We start from the raw sequence: 20,828 nt of genomic DNA, 5'->3' as shown, positions 1-20,828 counted from the left end.
GATGAGACAATTCAAGGTGGGCTGAATGAACCAAAGAGGTTCAAACAGCAAGGGAATTGCGGGAAGAAAAAGGGATGAGAGTTATGGATAAAGAGGAGAAACAAGGGAAAAGGAAGAGAGCAGAAAGAATGAGTGAGTGAGAGGGGAGCGTGAGTGTAAAATGCTGCAGTTAGAGCGAGCCGTGGTGCAGGATGATCATCGGGAGTATCTGTCACGCTATTGCAGAACACATACGCATCTCTGTGACCTTTATTCCGCCGCAGAAACGGGAGTCCTGCGCACACACTCGCTTATCCTTCTCATGTCATTGAGCAGGAGACGTACAGGAAATTGTAAATGATGTGTGTGTCTGTCCGTCTATCTCAGTCCTACACAAACTTACGCTTGTCAGTTTGCCACCTGCTTGTATTAATAACTGTCAGTGTTTGCTGCTGTTACACACACGCGGGTGAAATTGTTTTCCACGGGACAAGCATATGAGTGAATACTAAACTAAAGCAAACACACAACGACAAAGTGTCTCTCAGTGTGTGTGCAATTTTACATCCTCCTTTAACGCCTTTAAGTCTCACATTTGTAAATGCTTGGTGTATTGCTGGCTTTTGGGCAGATACTGCTATTTCATAAAACTTTAATGCTCAGAGGTTGCTCTTTCATAGATCAGGACAAAAGAAAATTCTGTAAAAAACAAAAACAATTTCTCAACATCTTGTTGTTCTAAAGCCATATGACTTTCTTCATAAAATTAGGAATGTTTTTGTTCCTTGCACAATACTATGTTATGACCTCCAAACACATTTATCATGGTTCAAGGTTTTGTAAACTAATATCTCATCTCCATATCTATGGCTTTTCTGATACTTGCTTGATAGCTCACCTGATACAGCAAAGCAGACACTCAGGTCCGAGTTCTTGAAGCAAGAGTCCCAAAAAAAGAGCCCAATGTAGAGACAAAAATGGCATGGTTGCTTCAGCGGATGCATTTCTTATTATTTCATGTTTACTTTTGTGCACGGTCAGATAAGTTCAGGGAAGGGTTTAGTGTAGATGGTATGTTATCTTCAAACACAATTAACATTTTAGGGACAATCGCTGGACATATTTCCAATAATATGCTCCTAACCCACACTTGAATGCCATTGGCTCATTCAGTAGTCAGTCTTTGAGGGGAGGTAAAGCGGTCATGTGATTCATAAAGGAGAGTCTTCTTTGAATAAAGTGAGTCAGTACATGTAAGTGAACGAGAATGATTCATTCACTAAATACAATTCTTTCAGAAACACCACTGAACAAAACACAAAGAGTAAACATGCATCATATCATTGGTTCTCTTTGAGTATTACCGATATTTATTTTTTGGTTGAACTATCCCTTGGAGGTCTCAATCTTTTAAGAGTTTGATTAGAAATGCTTGAGTTCGCATTGAAATCCTTGGTTTTTGATTAGAGACTTTGAACTGGGCAAATCTGAGCACATTCTGAGATATTGCAGCCTGATCTCACGGCAATTCGTACGAATTCTACGAGGTGGCTAATTCGTACGAATTCGTAAGATTTTTGCTAAATCGTACATATTTTACGAATTGCCAAATTCGTATGAATTCATACGAATGACCTACCCCTGACCCCGCCCCTAAACCTACCCATCACGTGGGTTTAGACAAATCGTACAAATTCGTACGAGTGAGGTCGTACGAATTCGTACGAATTAGCCACTTTTTTATCACTCGCACGAATTCGTACGAATTGGTCGTGAGATAGCGTTGGATATTGTTGATAACTTTTGGTTTCTAGGATAGAGATTGTAGAGAGAATACATTTGTGACTTTTCTACAAATTGGGAACAGAATAGACTTGAGCAGAATATTAATAATAGAGAAAAATTATAAATCTGACCAAAATGCTAATTAATCATTTACGGAATAAGCGGAATCGTTAACAGGGCAGTTTGTACACACTAATCGTGAATAAAACTGATTCCACGGTTAATGGCGGAGGATTGAGGGGCTCTTCTGTGCTGTTTGAGTGATGTCACTAATTGAATGTACTTATAGTTGGAACACACTATAGATCCATATCCAAATCAACTCGCCTGAATTATTCATTGTATGCGGCATGCCCTTTCAATATGCAGAGTCATGGAACGCAGAGGAGAGGCTAAGCACTAATTAATCAGGCCTCATTAATTTCCTTTGAGCCGTCAGGTAAGAGTGTTTCTCTCTAATTATGTTGATGACTGCGGAAAGCAGACACACATACACACACACTCGGGTCTGATATCTCACAAACAAGATTGTTAGATGTGCATGCACACCGGTGTAGATTTGGACACACACATGCACACAAAGACAGGCAGGCGGTGATGCACACCTGGTTTAACAGACAGTCACATCATTAAACATACACAGACTCAGTTGGATGTCATGCTGGAAAGGGAAAGGAAATGGCCTGTGTCAGATTAAAGGGTTGGTTTTTAATGTTTGCCGTCAAAGTCCATTAATATTCTATCAGCTCTGTTTCTGCTGCTGGTGCACTGACTGGACCCCAGCCAAGACCCAAACACACACACACACACACACACAAACATCCAAAAGCCCAACCTTTGTGACTTTAGCCAGACTCTGCTTTTCACACACATCCACACAGCCAAACCTCTGTGTCTTTAGCCAAACTCTTCTCTCACAAACACAAACAACCACAAAGCCAAAAGCTCAACCTCTGTGACTGACGCGCTCTCAGTTTCTGTCTCCCACGCAAATGTTATGCCATCATATTGCGACAATATGGCATAGCATGTGTGATACAAATGTAGAAACTCATATTATTGTTCTGTAAAACCTCCTATTTTTCATGGGTAGCAGTTTGACATGATATACAGGTGCAGCTTCTGAATATGCATTACATATGCATATTAAAGAGCCCCAGAGGAACATTTTATTACTTGAATGCTTCTCATTTGTGGCTCAGAAGAGAGTGGATTTCCACGTTATTCTTCATTCGTGTATAAGTTTTGTTTCAGATGTACACTACCATTTAAAAGTTTGGGGTCAGTACGATTTTTTTATGCTTTTGAAAGAGGTTTATTATACGCTCACCAAGGCTGCATTTATTTGATAAAAAAAAACAGAAATATAAAAACAGTAATAAATATTTTTACAATTTATTTAAAAATGTAATGTAATGGCAAAGCTGAATTTTCAGCAGCCATTACTCCAGTTTTCAGTGTCCCTCAGAATATGCTGATTTGGTGCTAAAGAAACATTTATGTGAAATAGATCTCTAACATTATAAATGTCTTTAGTGTCACTTTTGACAATTTAATGCATCCTTGCTAAATATAAAAATATAAAAGTATTCATTTCTTTTTAAATCTCACTCACCTCAAACTTTTGAACAGTAGTTTTTTCATCATAAAGAGACATTAAACATAATTGAGAAAATTGTTGACACAGTAATGTACAATTAATATTGCATAATATTAAATAGCACCGCTCAGATTATTTGGTCTTTGAAGAATTTAATAATATATGTTCTTATTGAAATATATTGAATGCCCTTTTCTGACACTTGAGATTACAGTAGTCTTTTTCTCAGAAGAAAAATCAGAGAAGCAGATTTAAGTAACGGCTCCATTTATTCACCATTTAAACTGAGAAACAACAATGTTAAAAAGATCAAATTCTTTGTTTTATCCTTCCTATAAGAGACCTTCACCCACATGTTAGCAAGGTTTTAACTGAAAGCATTTCTAAATAGATAATACATAACGACAGTGAGAATCACTCTAAAACTATACGCGTAATGATGACGGTTTAGAACAATGGCTCGTTATTTGTCAAGGAAACCGCGTCAAACCTTAAAACGAATGTTTAATCACTTTCTCACACTCATAATAGGGCTGATTACTCTGTTTCTCAGCCAAATAGGCAACTAAAGTTGAATCTGTGGAGCTTTTAGAACAATCTATAGCATTACTTGTGAAACCTCAAAAATGAGAAGGTTATTCTCAATTCAGTGGGTAATTTGTAGCAACCCTCCAGGCAATTGTGTGAATATAATGATGCTCTACAATCTTCTGAAATGTTCTTTATGAGCTATGTTCTTTAGCTACTGGTTTAAGTGCAGATATCGTTCTTAAATATGAACTTATTTAATCTTCATCAAACAAATCAAATGCAGCCATTAGTGTAAATGTGGGCTTTGGTAATCAGTATACAGTGGCACATAAGCCAGCAGTGTTTGGCAATTCAACATAAAATCCGCCGTAATCTGATTGGTTCCACTGTGTCGATAAGACAATGCAGCAAACAGGCTTATATTCCCACCCATGTTATTGAGCCTCTAGACCCACCCTCATACAGTTAAATGAGTCAACCGTGTACAGTTTTCATATAAAGCAACTGGTTTCACTGAATTAACATGGATGTGGGCCAACAATGTACTAGTAGAGTTTGATTGGAGGTGTGGCCTTGACATGCATTCCTGGTTTCAAACAGCACAGCATAGTGCAAGCAACGCTACGGCAGGTTGCTATGATTTCCGTGATGTCGAAAACACAGACGGTGTCATTGAATACAGTCATAAAGATGGAAAGATCGAATGGACTAGTGTGCATGAATATGAAACCACAAAAAAATATGAAGTCTGCATTTTCTGCATGTCTCTGTGTGAATGAATGGCGCAGTTTCATCTACAACACATACTGAAGCATGCAGGACATGGACATTATGGAGATAGCGTCTCAGAAACTCAAATATATTTGCTACAACCCTCCAAAATAAAAGTCTGGTTAAACTTAAAAAAGATTATGATAGAAATATTACCATTATACGTTATTATATTGTCTAGTTCAAAATAAACAAGAATCGGCACACTGCCACTTCTGCTCCCAAGGATTTATTCAAATGAACAAAGGTTCTTCGTCAGGCAAGCAACAATCATAGAAAGGTACAATTTATACACACCTGACCTCATTAGTGAACTAATTACCCAATCATACAATGCAGTAATGACCTAATAATCAAACTTAAATGTAACCAGTAAAGCATAAAAAAACAGAAAAATAACCAACATGATATAAATAAAATTTAAAAAATAATAATAACATAAAAAATGTTCACAAGAAAAGTTTCAAATCAAACAAAGTATTAAGTGTATGTATATAAAAGGCTTCCCTCTGTAGTAAGATCTTATTAATGTCACCACCCCTTCTCTTACTAGTTCTATACCGAAGTAGCGAAGACTCGACAAATTGTGTTTAAAAACATTGAAATTAACAGCAATGGGGTTCTTTTGCTCATTCAAACAACGCTGCGTTTATGTATGCTAAACCACATGGGCATTTGATCATATAAATTACGTTTTTGGTGTTACACGAACTTATTCCCTTCCTTTTTAACTGTTTCCCCGAATGAGGATGGCTAAAAGTGTGACATTTATTTGTGAAATTACATTGTCAAAAGAATAATAACAATAAAATAAAACACTTTTTTAAAACACTTTTTTATTGAATATCACACATCGCTCTTTTTTTTTTTTTTTTTTTTTTGGCTCCATGTTAATTTAACCTGTAAACATCTTTGCCAGTAAATGAAAGGAATTGTTAAAAAAAAAAAAGAATAATAAATAAATAAATAAAATCATAAGGCACTATTATTGTTCAAAAAATAGCAAATTATTAGCTGAATAAATGTAAATTGAATGCAATGAAAGTCACATTGGATGAAAGCGTCTGCCAAATGCTGACGTCATCAGTGAAAGTTCACAATGCTGTTTATTATGCTGTATATGACTGTATATGATTCAGTAGTCAGTTACTTTATGATTTCCATGCAGCATTGTTTTCCCCTGCTGTTTATTATCAGAAAAGGCCTACAACCCATTTCTGGGTCGCTATCGCACCAATTGAGAAACCACTTATATAATGCATCTGCAACTGCACAATGTTTCTCTCTCTAGCATACAGAAGAGCTGTGCTCAATGTCTGAGTTAGACCCTAGGAGATCCCTTTCTTAATTGAAAGGCAGACATTCCGAGAAAAGTGAGGAGTGGAGTTAGTAAACGAGGGTGGAGATTATGGGTCAATAAAACAGCGTTCCACTGAGACTTCCAGCAAGGGTCAAGGGCACTGCATTGATTGGCTCAACATAAAGCTGAGTAAAGTGTGTGTGCGCACTCTCTTTATGTGCCTCCAGAGATGCACACAGAGAAAAGAGCACAACGGAGAAAAGTACAAAAACAATATTAAAGATTCAAGGATCTTCTAGGAACGACTGTATGCATAACCATCAAATTATTACGCATTATGCTCCCGATACAACACAGAATCATTTTATAATGATACAACATGCAGAATACTGTACATAATGAAAAGCAGACAGTATGTGTGGGTTTTCTTTTTTTTTTTTTTGGCTTGATGTCCCTCAAAACCTCTCAAGTGTCAGGACCATGTCAGACATCAGCTCGCAGACAAAACAGATGATTTGTTCTATTAATGTTCATTTGTCGCTTGCTACATTTGACACCTGACACCCATAAAGACTGATTCATCACCCTCTCCCTTCTCCGTTACGATTCCACTTCCCCCCAGTGAAAAATGAAACCATCAGTTAATTACGGTGTTCATTTAGCGCACTCTCTCGCTCCCGTTCTCTCTCTCTCTCTCTCTCTCTTTTCATATAGTCTTGTTTAAGGCAGACACCGGAGCATATAAATATGCTTCTCATAAGGCAGTTCTCCTAACAGCTGTCAGTCATCGCTCCAGTAGACACTGAAGGGACAATGTGGGACTTGTTTGCTTGGCTAGACTTTCTTCCTTCGGTTTCAAACAGCCTGAACTGGACTTTATGATTTTGTTGGAGACTTTGAATGTGCTGATTTGCTGGTGTGAGATTAGGTTGGGGAGATGGAGTCATACCCATATAGATGAGGCCATAAAACACATGCTATAAAGTATTCCACAGGGTGTAATAAAATGTGTTTTTTCTTATTAAATGTGCAACTAAAGTTTTACATTTTCTGAAGAAAATGTAAGTGGTGCTTGCTCATGTCAAACTTGCCGCCATTATGCTAGGATTGTTGCAGGGTTTACTATCATTATCTAAAGATAAGACTAAAACTATTACAAACAGTTTGTGAACTGCAATAAAGCTGAAATAAAATCAAGTCACGTCATGGTTATTTCTATAGCACTTAATACAATAGATTGCAAGCAGCTTTACAATATTAAACATAACAAAATTAGAATTACAACTTCAATTTCTACCATAAAGCAGCTCTGCGGTATGTTCTGACCTCAATTGAGGAAGAAATGAACCAAAGATTTCCATGTCAAAAAAGATGGAGCCTCAGAACAAACCTACCTATTATGTATTCACTATGGACCAATGATAGTTCGAAGGTGTTATCCAGCCTGAGCGAACTCTCGAAGCGAACTCCAAAGGAACTATACTTTGGCCTGATTTTGTTCTGAATGACGTCACACCAGTTTATCCTTCAGTTTCGCTTGAAGTATATCAGGGCCTTAACTGAAATAACTGAAGTTGAAGCAGTACAATTACTAACTGGAAATAAATAAAAACTAAAACTGAAATAAATGAAACCAAAATAGTTATAATTAAAAAAACTAATAAAAATGATAAAAGCAACTACAAATTCGACTAAAATGAAAACTGAAAATAAATAAAATATTAATAACAGCTATAATAGTAAATAAATAACACAAAAGAGCCCTCCAGTCTTTGTGATAATCAGGTGCCATTGCTTAGTATATATATATATAGAGTCTCAATGAGAGATCATTGTGAAATCAGATCAATCAAATGTCTTATACAGATAATCCTTATTGACGTAATACCTACCGTCACCTATCATGTTTTAATCCCATGCCTCTCTGTGTCTCTCCACAGCCTCTCAGAAGAGTGACATTTTCTGTGGTGAGTCAAGCTCCGGATCAAGGCTGCTATGATAGTGGGGTGGAGGACTCTGAGACCCCGAGCAGCAAGAGCTCCTCTGGACCCAGACTGGGATCTTTACCACTGCCTGAGGACGGATATGAAAGGACGACACCAGAAGGGAGCGTAGGCGAGGAGGAGCATGTGGAAAATGGTAAAAAGTCATCTGTGGGAAAGGTCTGAGACCACAAAGTGAAAAATGACATGCTTTTCAGAATTTCAAAGTAGGCTATGTCGGGTTTTTTTTTCCTTTTGCTTTAAAGGGAGTGTTAGCCCAAAAATGAAAAATCAAAAGAAGATATTTTGAAGAATGTTGGTAACCAAACAGTTACCATTGACTTTTAACTGCATGGACAAAACACACTGAGACATTTCTCAAAATATCTTCTTTTATGCTTCACAGAAGAATCGTACAGGTTTGGAATGACATGAAGCTGTTAATAATGAAAGAAATTCCATTTTTGGGCGAACTTTCACTTACAGTAGCACATTATATTATATTATATTATATTATATTATATTATATTATATTATATTATATTATATTATAAATAATTATGAAAAAGTCTTATGTTTTTTTCACTGTTTCGTTGCACATACATAAAAAAAAAATCCATCATGATAACACGTGACACAAAAAAGAAAATGCAATAAATATTAAAGAACCTAATATGTAACATAATACCCAAATGTACTTATCTGATAACAAAAACTAAGAAGAAACATTACTATTTAAATAAAATGCCATCAAATGTAAAGTCTCAAAGCAGGGAATTGTGGGAATATCATTTTCACTGTAATTATAAGATGACTGTTCATTTTTACTTCCCAAGTTTAACAGTATTTTACTGTAAAATTACTTCAAATGTCATTTTAGATCTATTTCCACCATATATAGTCAAAGGGAACTTGCCATTAGCCAATTAACAGGTTTTAACATGTAATTTTTACAGTATTTTACCATTGAAATTACATTTTTTAGAGTGAGGTTCAAAAGACTGTTTTCTTCTAATTCTATACCATATTGTTGTTACCATTGCAAATTATGTTCTTAGCAATTGAAGGATTAACATTTTGAACATTTTCTTAGTATTTGGTTTGTCCTCCTTTGCATTTTTTAAAGCAGTAAATTACAGCAGTACTCAACCTGACATGAACATGGTCCCAGACCTTAGGACGCCGCTGCAGATAGACATTCATTCATTCTCCAGGGACATCACGAGTGTCTAAAACTTGACAGTCTGAACAAAAAATGTTGAACTATGACCTGCGCATATTTCAGTTGAGACAGTTCCCTGACAGGATATCCTAAAACAGCCTCTGTCTCTGTTCCTCAGACCCCAGGCAGCTCCCTGACGTGGCTCTGACAGGAAAGTGCACGCGAGAGTGTGATGAGTTTGGTCACTCTGACACCTGCTGGATGCCCGTGCAACCGTCACCACGAAGACGCATGGAAACACCCCAACTCTCCACCTTCGCCTCGCCCGGCGATAACAACAACAACACGGAGGACGACAGCGACCGAGAGGAAGACGGAGACGGGGGTACGGATAAAAGCAGCGGAGGAAGCGAGGAGGTCCGGGATTCGCTTGCAAACGGAGATCCACTCGGAACTCTCAGCCGCCGGGACCGGAACAGGAACATGGGCGACCACAACCGTAATCTCCTGAATCGCAAAATTACCTCGGCGTCCTATGACACGTTCAGCAGCGCCGGCTTTGGCCGTCGTCTAGAAGAAGAAGACTCACACACCCCAGAGGTCATACCCCTTACGAGGACGGGGGGCGACTATAAGACCAGCTCGTGCCTCACTCTGTCTCGCAGGGAAGTGTACCTGTGAGCTCCAGCCAACCCCTCACGCCACGGGACCGGCCTGAGCAACTTCACGACATCGGAGCAGGAGGATCATTAAGAGACTAGTGCATACCTGTTCAAAACAGGCATCTTCTCCTTGCCAAAAAAAATCATCATTAATTCATATCTCTAGATGCAAAATATCAAAGTCGAGGAGAAAAAAAAGTGAATCGTCGTTTATTCTTTCATAAACTTGGTCTGACTTTGTCAATGGCAAACACTTGCATGATAGGGCTCCCGTAGACAGGGGGCGATGTGGGGATTGATGGACAAAATCCGGTTACAGACCATAGAAATGGATGCGATTGTGGCACATTATGGAAATAAAACCATGTAGCATCAGGAAAAAGGAAATCCTAACCAATCATATTTTAATCTAAGTAGTTTCCTGTTGCTGAGCCGGTACAGTTATTTAATTACAGTCAGACTAGTCATGTAAATGCTTTCATCTCAGACTTTTAGAAAAAAATAAGAACAACAAAAAAAAAATCTGGTCATCCATTTTTATAATTTGTAAAGCTACTTGTTTTCCTGAATTTTTTTTTTTAACGGATATGGGAATATACTACAGCTCTCATTAGTGCTTCAGAATTTTCAGATATTTTCACAATGACTGTTACATTACCATCCCATCAGACCTCAGAGTTTAAATCAGCCAATTGAATCATGCGACACATGTGCACAGCACAAAAACATGCACACACGGAGATACATGTCTATATCCATTTAGTGCAGATGTGTGTACTAGTGTGTATGTACTGTATAAACAGACATGTTTGGCATACCTGAGGCTTTTTTAGGAAATGGTTTTTTGAAAGTAGATGTAGCATTTTTGCCTGCTTGATCTTCAACTAGTATATAAGACACTGAAGTGTATTTGAATAACTTAATCATTTGTGTAAAGTGCATACACAGGGGCATTAAACAATGTTTAGATACATCTATACTATACTATAAACAACAAATATACTGTATCTCATCCCTTTTAAGTAGAGCTCATATGTAAACCAAATTTCTTTAAAGGCAACACTGCATGACGATAAGCTAATGCTTATTTTGTTAAATAAGAAAGAATCAGATTTTGTTGTTTTTCTGAGGACATGACCTCGTTAGGAGGAGCGTGTTTGAGCGTGTGTGAATGCAAAGCGAGGTCGGTGCGCAAAAGTCGCAGAGGAGAGCTAGATCTTTAATTTAGCCTGAAATGACACACACAATGTAGTTGTTCAAATACCTGTATTACAGTTCAAACGAATCAAATGAGTCTTTGTTAATCAGCCTCGTCCAGGTCTTTGCCACGATCGGCATCTCATCAAGCCTCTGGAATTTTCAAATTTGACATTTTTAGCTCTTGTTATGCGTTGTAAGTACAATCTGATTGAGAAGAACAAATTGACATGTATTTCACCAACTCTCAGGAAACTTGAGATTATGTGTGTGTCCTCGGCTTTAGTCTGCGCTCCGATTTGTCCTCACAAGGCCATACATTTGGGGAGCCTGTTTTCTCGCCCTTTCCCTTTTTCAGACACAACGCACCTGGCGACGGTTCCCGAAGTGCGTGTGTGTGTTTCCTGGCTTCCCACGGCGAGAATCGCAGACTCATCCCTTTCACTTCACGGAACAGCCTTGGGTCTGGAGCGGGACTGGTGGACTCCAGTCCATCTATGCCAAAATCTGTCCAGTTTTTCTGGTTTTACTGGAAGCACTGGTGCACAAACTTACCTGAAAAAAAAAAGACTAGCCCAGAACCTGTGGTTCAGTGCCTGGATGAGAGGAAAGTGTTGAACTGGCCTACACAGGGTTTGTGAAACCGGAGGACTTGAGAAGAGGGAATCTGTCTCTAAAGATGGCATGTTTCCTTTGCCAGGTTTATAGGCTAAATATGCTGTTATACAGCAGTCTGTAAGTAGTGTACAGTACGGGGTGCATAACGGACTATGTATACGAAACCATGTCTTTTCTTCTTTTTTTACTGCACGTTTACCTAACAGTTCAGCTCACTTACTGCAAAACGGGGAGGGATGGGAAGGGCAAAATAACATTGTGTCTAAAGCGTAACATTCACTTGAACTTTTTTATGAGATAAACACTGAACTCATGTACTTGCAGAACATCCGCCATTTTACTGTTACCCTCTAGAGAAATGACCACTGAACTTTAACCTGAAAGGCATGTTGACGGTCTTTAATCCTGCACCTGTGAGGAATTTTTTTAAATATTATTTCTCTGTTTTTATGCTATGTGAAAGAGGAGTTTTTGAAGCTCTCTCTCTCTCTCTTTCCTGGAATTAATGCGTTCATTGCGTTTGTTATTACAAATAACAAATCAAATGGGGTTGGAATGTTGGAATGAAAGTTTGGTATGTGACATGTAAAAGTTTGATTTTGACATTAAAACACCTTTAAACTGTGTTATGCTTCCTTTTTCACTCTTGAACTTGCTGTTTGATATATGTTTTTGCACGTATTGATACTGAACACACAGTGATAATGTTTCTTTTGCAATCCTGCACCCTGCTGGTAAAAGATACAATTACATTCCTTGTACACTTCAGTCATATACGCAGTGTCCTCTCACGCATCTTTTGATCTCTCTTTTTACATTTCCACAGCTTGGTTTTACATAACTTTTTTATCACCAGTAAATTATCCTCTGGTAGGCCTCTTATTTTTTTTTTTTTTTTTTTTTTTTTTTTTTTGTAAACCCATGGTTAAATGTGTTGCAAGTAACAGCACTAATTAGCAAAATAAAAAGGGTTCTGAGAAAAGTTTATGATTTCTCATCTGCCAACAACGGCTTACAAAGCCAAATGTCCTAAAAAATAAGATAGAGAAAAATAAATGGACAGAAAAAGAAGCAAGATAAGAGTGAACAAATTGGCTTCTCACCACTGGAGGGAGCTGAGAATCGCGATTGATGGTTGCTGAGCTTGCTTTTTCTTGTTCTTGACAGGTAAAATCATTGTTACGATCAATCGGCGGGGTTGTAGAAAACGTTGTCTAATTTCAATGAATTAATTCTGATGATGATGTATTTTTGTAGCATCGGCACCGGAAGTTAGCATCACTATGTTTCCCTCGACCCATTAGGATTTTTCCATTGGCTTGAGTGAACAACAAACGTTTGATTCTTACACACTTTGTTCATCATGATAATATTGACATTACATTAACATTTAATAACCCTGACAACCCCATTTAGCACGTTTAAGCAACCGCCTATTTCAAAACAGGTAAAAGCTCACAAAAAGGGGTATTACTGATGTATTTTATGAATAAAACAAGTAAATATATTGAACGTGCATTATCCACAGACCTTATTTCAGGCATTTAACCAAAAACACATTTTAAAAACCCATTGAGGACGATGGAACCGGAAGTGCTACTAATTTCCGGGTTTTGGCCTACAAAAACGCGCCATTCCCTGCAGCACTGTATTCTATCTGATTTTGCAAATATTCACTGCAAAATCTATATCAATAGGAATCAGGTGTTTGGAAATTTTGCATAAGGGCGAACAATTTCCCAACACAGATTTCACAGGTTCAGTTTGGTCTAGGGCTGTACTCAACCAAAGAAAATCTTGGTCGACTGAAGTCCTGAAATTTTCGACTAAAAATCGACTAAAATCGACTAAAAATGACGTTAGAAAAAAAACGTTAAATTAATTAGATGCGCACTGTGCGCAGTACTTGGTAGCCTTGTTGTCCGCCTAAATGAATTATAAATAAACATAAACAACTAGTAGGCTATTTGCAGTATATTAAATCGTTTTTGACCTAATTATTTTGCACTGAAATGAGTCTGACACTCGAGTCTGTCGGCTCTGACAGCGCTGCATCACGTGCACCTGCGCAATATCATAGCTTATGATTTCCGAAAATAGTACTATGTTGTCAACTAGTGATATCATCACAAGAACTGTTGAGGAATATGCAACATAATTTAGACAATTATTTTTGTCATATGTTATAATAATAAGTTATAACTGTCAGACACTATCATTTCACTGTGCATGTCCTCGCACCGAGCGAGGCTGAACATGAGCTCAGCTTCGCAGCTGAGACACGAATAGACTATTAACTTAAAGCTTTTACTCTTAATAAACACAAAAGGCACGTCCACTTTAATAAAAAAAAAAAATATTTATTAAACAAACCAGATCAAGAGCAGAAACGAAATAAAGTGCATAACTGAAAAATAAAGCATCCTAGGCTCAAAACTAACACAACCAACAGCACAGCGCAATTGCGCATTAGGCTCAAAATAAAAAATAAAAAAGTTAGGTTATCACACTAAAACATTGAAATATGCAAATTCTGATATGTTCATAGCCTACTCAAAACAGACAGGGCAAGCTAACGCAGACAAGTGAGCTTACCACTTTTAGATGATATGTCATGTTTGTCGTCAAGCTGTGGAAAACTGTTGCTTGCAAACTTTGCATTCGACCTTTTTCCTGTTATCAATTTTAACAAAATGCTGCCACACTGTCGATTTCTTTGTTGTTGACATGTTAGAAGAGGACTGACTATTAAACGCTCTCACAATTAAATAAATAATATTCAGCATCAAACCTTCTACGCTCGACGCTCTCTCTTGGGTTGAACTAATCCAAAAAAGGTGAAAACAAGGGGGGTGTTTTGAAGACAGACTGTTACAGTGAAACAAAGGTACTCTGAAAACACCCCCATTAGCAGTTAGTGCTTTCCACCTGATGAAATGAGCGCGCCTCAGCGCGGCAAAACTGATGAAATAAAAACGCGGCAGAAAATCGACCAATCAGAATTTTGGTCGAACCAGAACGTATCGACCAACTAATCGACTAATCGACTAGGACAGTACAGCCCTAGTTTGGTCACATGCATTTGCTGACCAACAGAAAGCTGTTTGATTTGAAACTGCACGTGAAAGTTACGACTGTATTTAATGTGGGCAACCAAAAAAAAAACATTTTCAGCTAAGTTTATGATGATTAGTTATCTTATGCAAGACAACTAGGCCTAGTTGTTATGTCTGGGCACTACATTGTTTCACATTGTATCCTTTGGTATTGCGTTTTGTGTTTTGCACTGTAAAAGCAAATTTCTCTGTCTTTCTCTTAAAACTATGATTTGGTTATTTTTTTATTACTGTTAATATACATTTTGTAGAGTCTTTATTTTCAAATTTTCCACAGAACCATTAGCACCCCCCAGGACACAATATTGAAATCCCGTGGTCTTTGCTAAAGTTGTACCAGAGTACTGGCTGATGTAATAGAATATCTAAAATTTTGTGGAACTCGCCTGAATTAAAATCGAGGAACTCGCCCCTGAAGGCATTTTCAATGAGCCAGAGTTCTTTGAAGAACGGAGCTGCTTAGGGAGGATGATGTTTTCACGGATTCCTCTGTCCCAGTGGAATATAGAAATGTGCTCTAGTTATGGAAACAGCTCACTTACTTTCTAAATTTTTGTATTTCTCTGCCATTTTCAGGGTCTCCTTTATTTCCAGTAGCTTTAGAACATCAGGGATGTCCAATCATTTCTCTAGTCCAGCATGTTAACATTTTGTTTGCTCTGTGAATAGTCTAGAGTAATCTGGAAACATACCTAATGCCCGAATGAATATCAGACTAATCATCCAAGTTTCCCAAAGTCAAATGAATACATATACTTGGTATTTCTTTCCTGGCTTCAAAAGAGTGCACTTATTTACTGCTTGCTCATGTACATTTCTGCATGCTTCATTTGGATTCACATTGGGGCCCATCGTGGGCTCATGATGTGCAGCCACTTTGAAGTGCTGGACTCATTTTACACATTTTACAAGACAAATGCTTGTCACCCTGTAAACATAAAGACTTTTTTTGTTGTTGTTATTGATTTTGGTGCACATAATCATGCATCAATTACTAGATCTGCTGTCAACTATAGTTATCTGTATAGATATTTTGCATTCCATTGCTGTCGCTTTTAAGGCGGTTGTTCTCAAAACACAGGTGGACTCAATCAATAAACAAAATAATTATATTTCACAAAAAGATGTCATGTTAAATATATTTTTTAATCGTTATTTATTGACCTATACTCCTTTGTCAGTTTACATGAAAATCAATGCCTAGTTGCCCACTGTGTTGATAGATTTTGCTGACCATTGTACATTGTATAGGCCAAATTATTTTCTAGAGAGTTTTTTTTTTTTTTTTTTTTGTGCAAGGACTAAATACATTGGGCAGGTTCAAGTCAAGTGCAGAAATATGTCATAACAATGAATTGGGCGGCTAACCATGACGGTTACCACATCAGGAAATGGGCCAATATTTTTTCAGTATACCCAGCTGTCCAACTACATGATGTGAAATGCCATCTTGTTGAGCCATTTGACCTTTTTAAAAGTAATATTCAGCATGAATCATTAATTGGTCATTCCTGTTACGCAGTATATTTCTCTAAATATGCTAGATAAAATGCTAAACACAATTTTTAAAGATGAAGATCATTAGTTACCTTTTCATTATAACAATATCCCAATTAAGTAAGTGAACATGGCAATGGATTTTAAATAATTTCTTTGATTTGAGTGGATGTCCCCAAGTGGTGAACACTTTTAACATGAAAACCTGGTAATTTGATAAGAAATGTTTATTATTTTTTTCCCTCTCTAATCAAAACATGTTGGGAATATTGTTTCAATTGTCTTCCCAGTGTCCTCAATAACACAATATCACTGTATAAACTTTATGGGCACTAAAATGTGACAGCAATGCAAAATGCTTGACACAGATAATAAATACTTGAAGTCTTTGATGAACCAGGGGAATACAGGAGAAACACACAACACAGTCTAGATATTAACTATTACAATAACCGACAGAGAACTGAACAACATGGTATACGTGTATATACACAGTGAAGTAAACTAGACACAGGTGGGACTAATCAGTAAGCAAGACAACTAACAGGGAGGAATCAGTAACTAAGGAGACAGGAACTAAACGGAAAGGAAACACAGGCACACAAAACAAAACGAGACGAAACACTTTCATTTTTACAACACTATAAGGGTACGTTTACATTACAATGCTTAAAACTGAGATGTTTTCTTCTTTGAGTTTTCCGCGTACAGATGACACCATTGTCAAAATAATCCCCATTCACACTGTTACAGCCCTGCCCTCTTTTTTTTAACTTCAATAACTTTTGTGAGAATTCTAGGGCCAAATACAGGAAATACGTCATGGAAGTAGACAAGTAGTCAAGTGCAAAGACCGCAAGTGTGGATAATTGAACAGGCCTTATATGATTGTGGTATGAGTGGTATGAATGGTAAAAACCTCTCAACTAATATTTTGATTAAAAAAAACATCTGTGTCAAAGAAACAATATCCATAAACTTTGTATTAAGTTTCTCACTAAATAAAATTGGATCACCTTTAAAATTGGACTAAGTTTTTGTCGTTGACATTAGTAATTTAGAAAAAAAGAAATGCAAAGAATACTTTTATTCAGCAAGAATGCATGACAGTAAAGTCTTAAATTATTACATCAGCATATTATAATGTGACACTGGAGACTGGAGTAATGGCTGCTGAAAATTCAGCTCTGCCATGCACAGGAATAAATTACATTTGATTATATAATAAAACATAATTCAGTTATTTTATATTGTGATAATATTTCACAATATTATTGGTTTGCTGTAAATTTAACTAAATAAATGGAGTGTGCATAAGAGTCTTATTAAAAAAAAAAAAAAAAGAAAATCTTACCGAATCCAAACCTTTGAACGGTAGTGTATATTTTAATGCATTTATGAGTTTGACTGTGCATGTTGGAATTTGGGAAAAGTTATTTTATTAAGAACAAATTTGTTTATTTTGTTACTCATTTGGAACCTTTGCAGTTTGGCTATCTCAAAGTCTTATGAGGAAGGAAGGCCACAGTGAAAATGCTGGTCAACATATGTCAGGTAGTTAAGTTCTGCAAACTTTATGGAATGTGTGGGTTTATGAATCTTTCATCTTATCAGTTTTGTGCAATCTACCACAAACGGTGAAGATGAATCAGCTTTCCACATATAAGGATTTGCTCTAATGTAATAAACTTAGACCTCATCTGACATCTCCACCTAGGTAAGAAATCCAACAAATTGGGCTCTCTGAAATTTGCTTTTACTATTTAAACGATTATTATTATAAAAATTAAAGAGGTTTTAATGATTTAACTTGTGCCGTTGTTTATAAAGCATGTTGTTTAACAGGTTCATTTTACCTCAACATTTTCAGAGACTGATAATGAAGTGGGCTGGAAGCTTGGAATTTAATTTTATGCAGTGTTTTTTTGTGTTACCTTAATTTTTTTATTGTGCAGGGATTTATTCACCATTACAACATGCAGTCAGCTGGATTCCTCCTGTTATGCTTTTCACTCAGCATTCTCTATGAATCGAGTAAGTATATATAGTGAGCCAAAAATTCAGCATATGTAGCATAATGAAACATTCATCTCTCAAAGCAAAAGAGTTGAAAAAGAAACAACATTTCTTATTCTTTATTTTTATGGTGACTTTGTAAAGAAGGAACTGAGGGTAAATGAACTTATCTAAAGATGAGACTGTACTTGACTGTTAAATCATGTTTTAATTGGATAATTAACAACATTTAAGCATTATTAACTAATTGAAAATGTTTCATTCATCTGTAAATTCCAGAATGTTGTTTCCTACAGGTATACCCCTACACCTGATATCCCGGAGGAGCTAAAAGTCACTGCAAAAAGTTGCAGAGAACTTCTGAAGAAACATGGGAAGAAAGAGGGTACGTATGATCACTTTCAGCACAACACACTCATTTCAGCACAATATTATAATACTCTGACTATGTTCTCCAGATGGTTTGTACCACTTGCTCTCTAAAAACAATGAGATTTACCAAACGTACTGTGACATGACCACCAATGGGGGAGGCTGGACACTGGTGGCCAGTGTGCATGAGAACAACATACACAGGCAATGCACTGTAGGTGATCGTTGGACAGGCCAACAAGGCAATACTGCAAATTATCCTCTGGGAGATGAGACATGGGCTAATTAAGTCATATTTGGGACTCCAGAAGCTGCAACCAATGACGACTACAAGGTGCAGCTAGTCTAAATAAAATTGCAGGAAATATATTGTGCATTTATGTAACAACAAATCAGCATTACATACACTCATTGCTTATTGTTATTACAGAATCCTGTCTATTTTGACATGAGTGCAAAAGATATTGCCGTGTGGCATGTTACTAATGATCATCAGATGGAGTTCTGGAAAGTTGCTTCCGTTTTACGCTACCACACTAAGACACAATTTCTGAAACCGTTTGGAGGGAATCTTTACAACTACTTTAAGGTACTTGTTCAAATTTACTTTTCATCTTCTGGCAATACGAGATCTAGCTCAGTATTTCTGAGATTTGAAAAACTAATGGTAGTCTAAGTGTAATTAAAAGCTAAATTAGATCTTACATTTATCATCTTTTTCCCCCCTAGAAACACTCTTTAAAATATGGCGCAGGGGCATGCAGTACTGATATTGTTTATGATGTTGGCGACAAGATGAGGACTACAGAATTGTATGGAAACTATGTTAGAGGTAAATCTTACATTTACTCATGAGCAGTATAAATATTGATAATTATCTTGCGGATGAGACTTTCAGAACAGAAAGCTTGAGATTAGTGGTTCTCGGTTTTTTCATTCATAATACCTTTGGTAAAAATATAGAAGTATAGAATTGTTAATGGCCAGTGCAGCCAGAACAGATTTAAATTTGAAAGTTTTATTTTTAAGTCTTTAGTCTCCTTATCAACATGAATGCAACAATAATACAAGCAATTCACAAATTCATGTGTTGGGGAAGGTTACTTTTAAAAGTAATGCATGACAATATTACTCCCTAAACAAAAGTAAGTAATTGTGTTATTTACCCAGTCAACAATTTGATCTCACCATGAGCTTACAGGATACTCATGATGTGGTCACAATTTGAGGTCACAAAACTTCAGTTTCCTTGTCTATTTTGTATACTTTTCAGCCTGTTGCTGGCATTTGACACAAATATTTCTATTTGACGGATTCAGATTCTGGTGTTGTTTTGGTGACTCCTTTTCACTTCTTAACCTCTATTTCTTTTCACATACTGCTTTGAAATGTGCAACCATATCACAACACAAAAAGCATTGTATTCTCAGCGTAACCGCAAGATCATGCTATATTGAGAAGTATTGTAAATTCAGTCAGTTTTCTCTTTCGCGGAGCAACAATTTTAGAGCTTTTTATCTAAAAATTGTAAATCACATCATACATATTTACACAAAATCGCGTAAAACAGTTACGTTTTCTCATGAGATTGTTGAACTAAGGCGAGCACTCGCATCTGCATTCACATACTTGCATAAAGTAGGCTATGTTTCTAACCTCTTTAATAAAATTTCATTAGAATGAAGTAGAGATAGAGAATAAAAAATGACAGCTTGAATTGAAAATGTGAGTTGTGTGTTTTAGACTCCAGAATGATCCAGTGCAGGGGAGTTTGACCCTGGATATGTAACATTCAGAGTTTTCAACTATTACAATGAGGCCTATGCAATGTGTTCTGGGGTCAGGCCGAAAGGATGCTATTCACAATATGTGAGTATTCCAAATGACAGAAATGTTGAACTTAATCTTTAAACAGCAAATTGAGGCTGGATTTTCTTTTGACTTTTATCAGTTTTGTCCCATTTGTGACATATGTCTATTCCTTAGTATATTGGCATATATCTGTATATTTATTTGTTTTGCAGTATTGCATTGGTGGTGATGGCTACTTTCCATACACTTATTGCAGCGATTTCATCCTATCAGGATGCAAATAACGGTGCAACAAATGGATATGGTGCATCTAAAGAGCTCATACAAGCATCTGTGCTTATTTTCTACCGCTAAAATACAAGACATTACAATGTAACTTCCAGCAACTGTTTCTTCTTGCACTAAAGCAAATTTCCTTAGTAGACGCA

General features: G+C 36.8%; 1 protein-coding gene and 1 long non-coding RNA gene across 2 annotated transcripts in view; both read left to right on the top strand.

Annotated features, from left to right (window-relative positions):
• The window catches only part of pcdh7a (protocadherin 7a), a 34,229-nt gene extending 22,017 nt beyond the window's left edge, over positions 1 to 12,212 (top strand). Inside the window, exons 3-4 of the mRNA XM_079853994.1 lie at positions 7,907 to 8,105; positions 9,289 to 12,212. Of these exons, the coding sequence (XP_079710120.1) occupies positions 7,907 to 8,105; positions 9,289 to 9,791 (702 nt within the window). The 3' untranslated portion in view covers positions 9,792 to 12,212. The remainder of the gene's footprint in view (positions 1 to 7,906; positions 8,106 to 9,288) is intronic.
• A 6,672-nt stretch (positions 12,213 to 18,884) lies between these two features.
• On the top strand, positions 18,885 to 19,359 carry LOC307154680. The gene is made up of 3 exons (XR_013820412.1): positions 18,885 to 18,922; positions 19,050 to 19,177; positions 19,318 to 19,359. It is a non-coding gene; the product is annotated as an uncharacterized lncRNA (long non-coding RNA).
• Positions 19,360 to 20,828: the final 1,469 nt, after the last annotated feature.

The sequence above is a fragment of the Squalius cephalus genome (genome assembly GCF_949319135.1).
Source record: "Squalius cephalus genome assembly, chromosome: 2".
NCBI lineage: Eukaryota > Metazoa > Chordata > Actinopteri > Cypriniformes > Leuciscidae > Squalius > Squalius cephalus.
The sequence above is the reverse complement of the archived record's forward strand: the minus strand, read 5'-3'. Positions and strand labels throughout refer to the sequence as shown.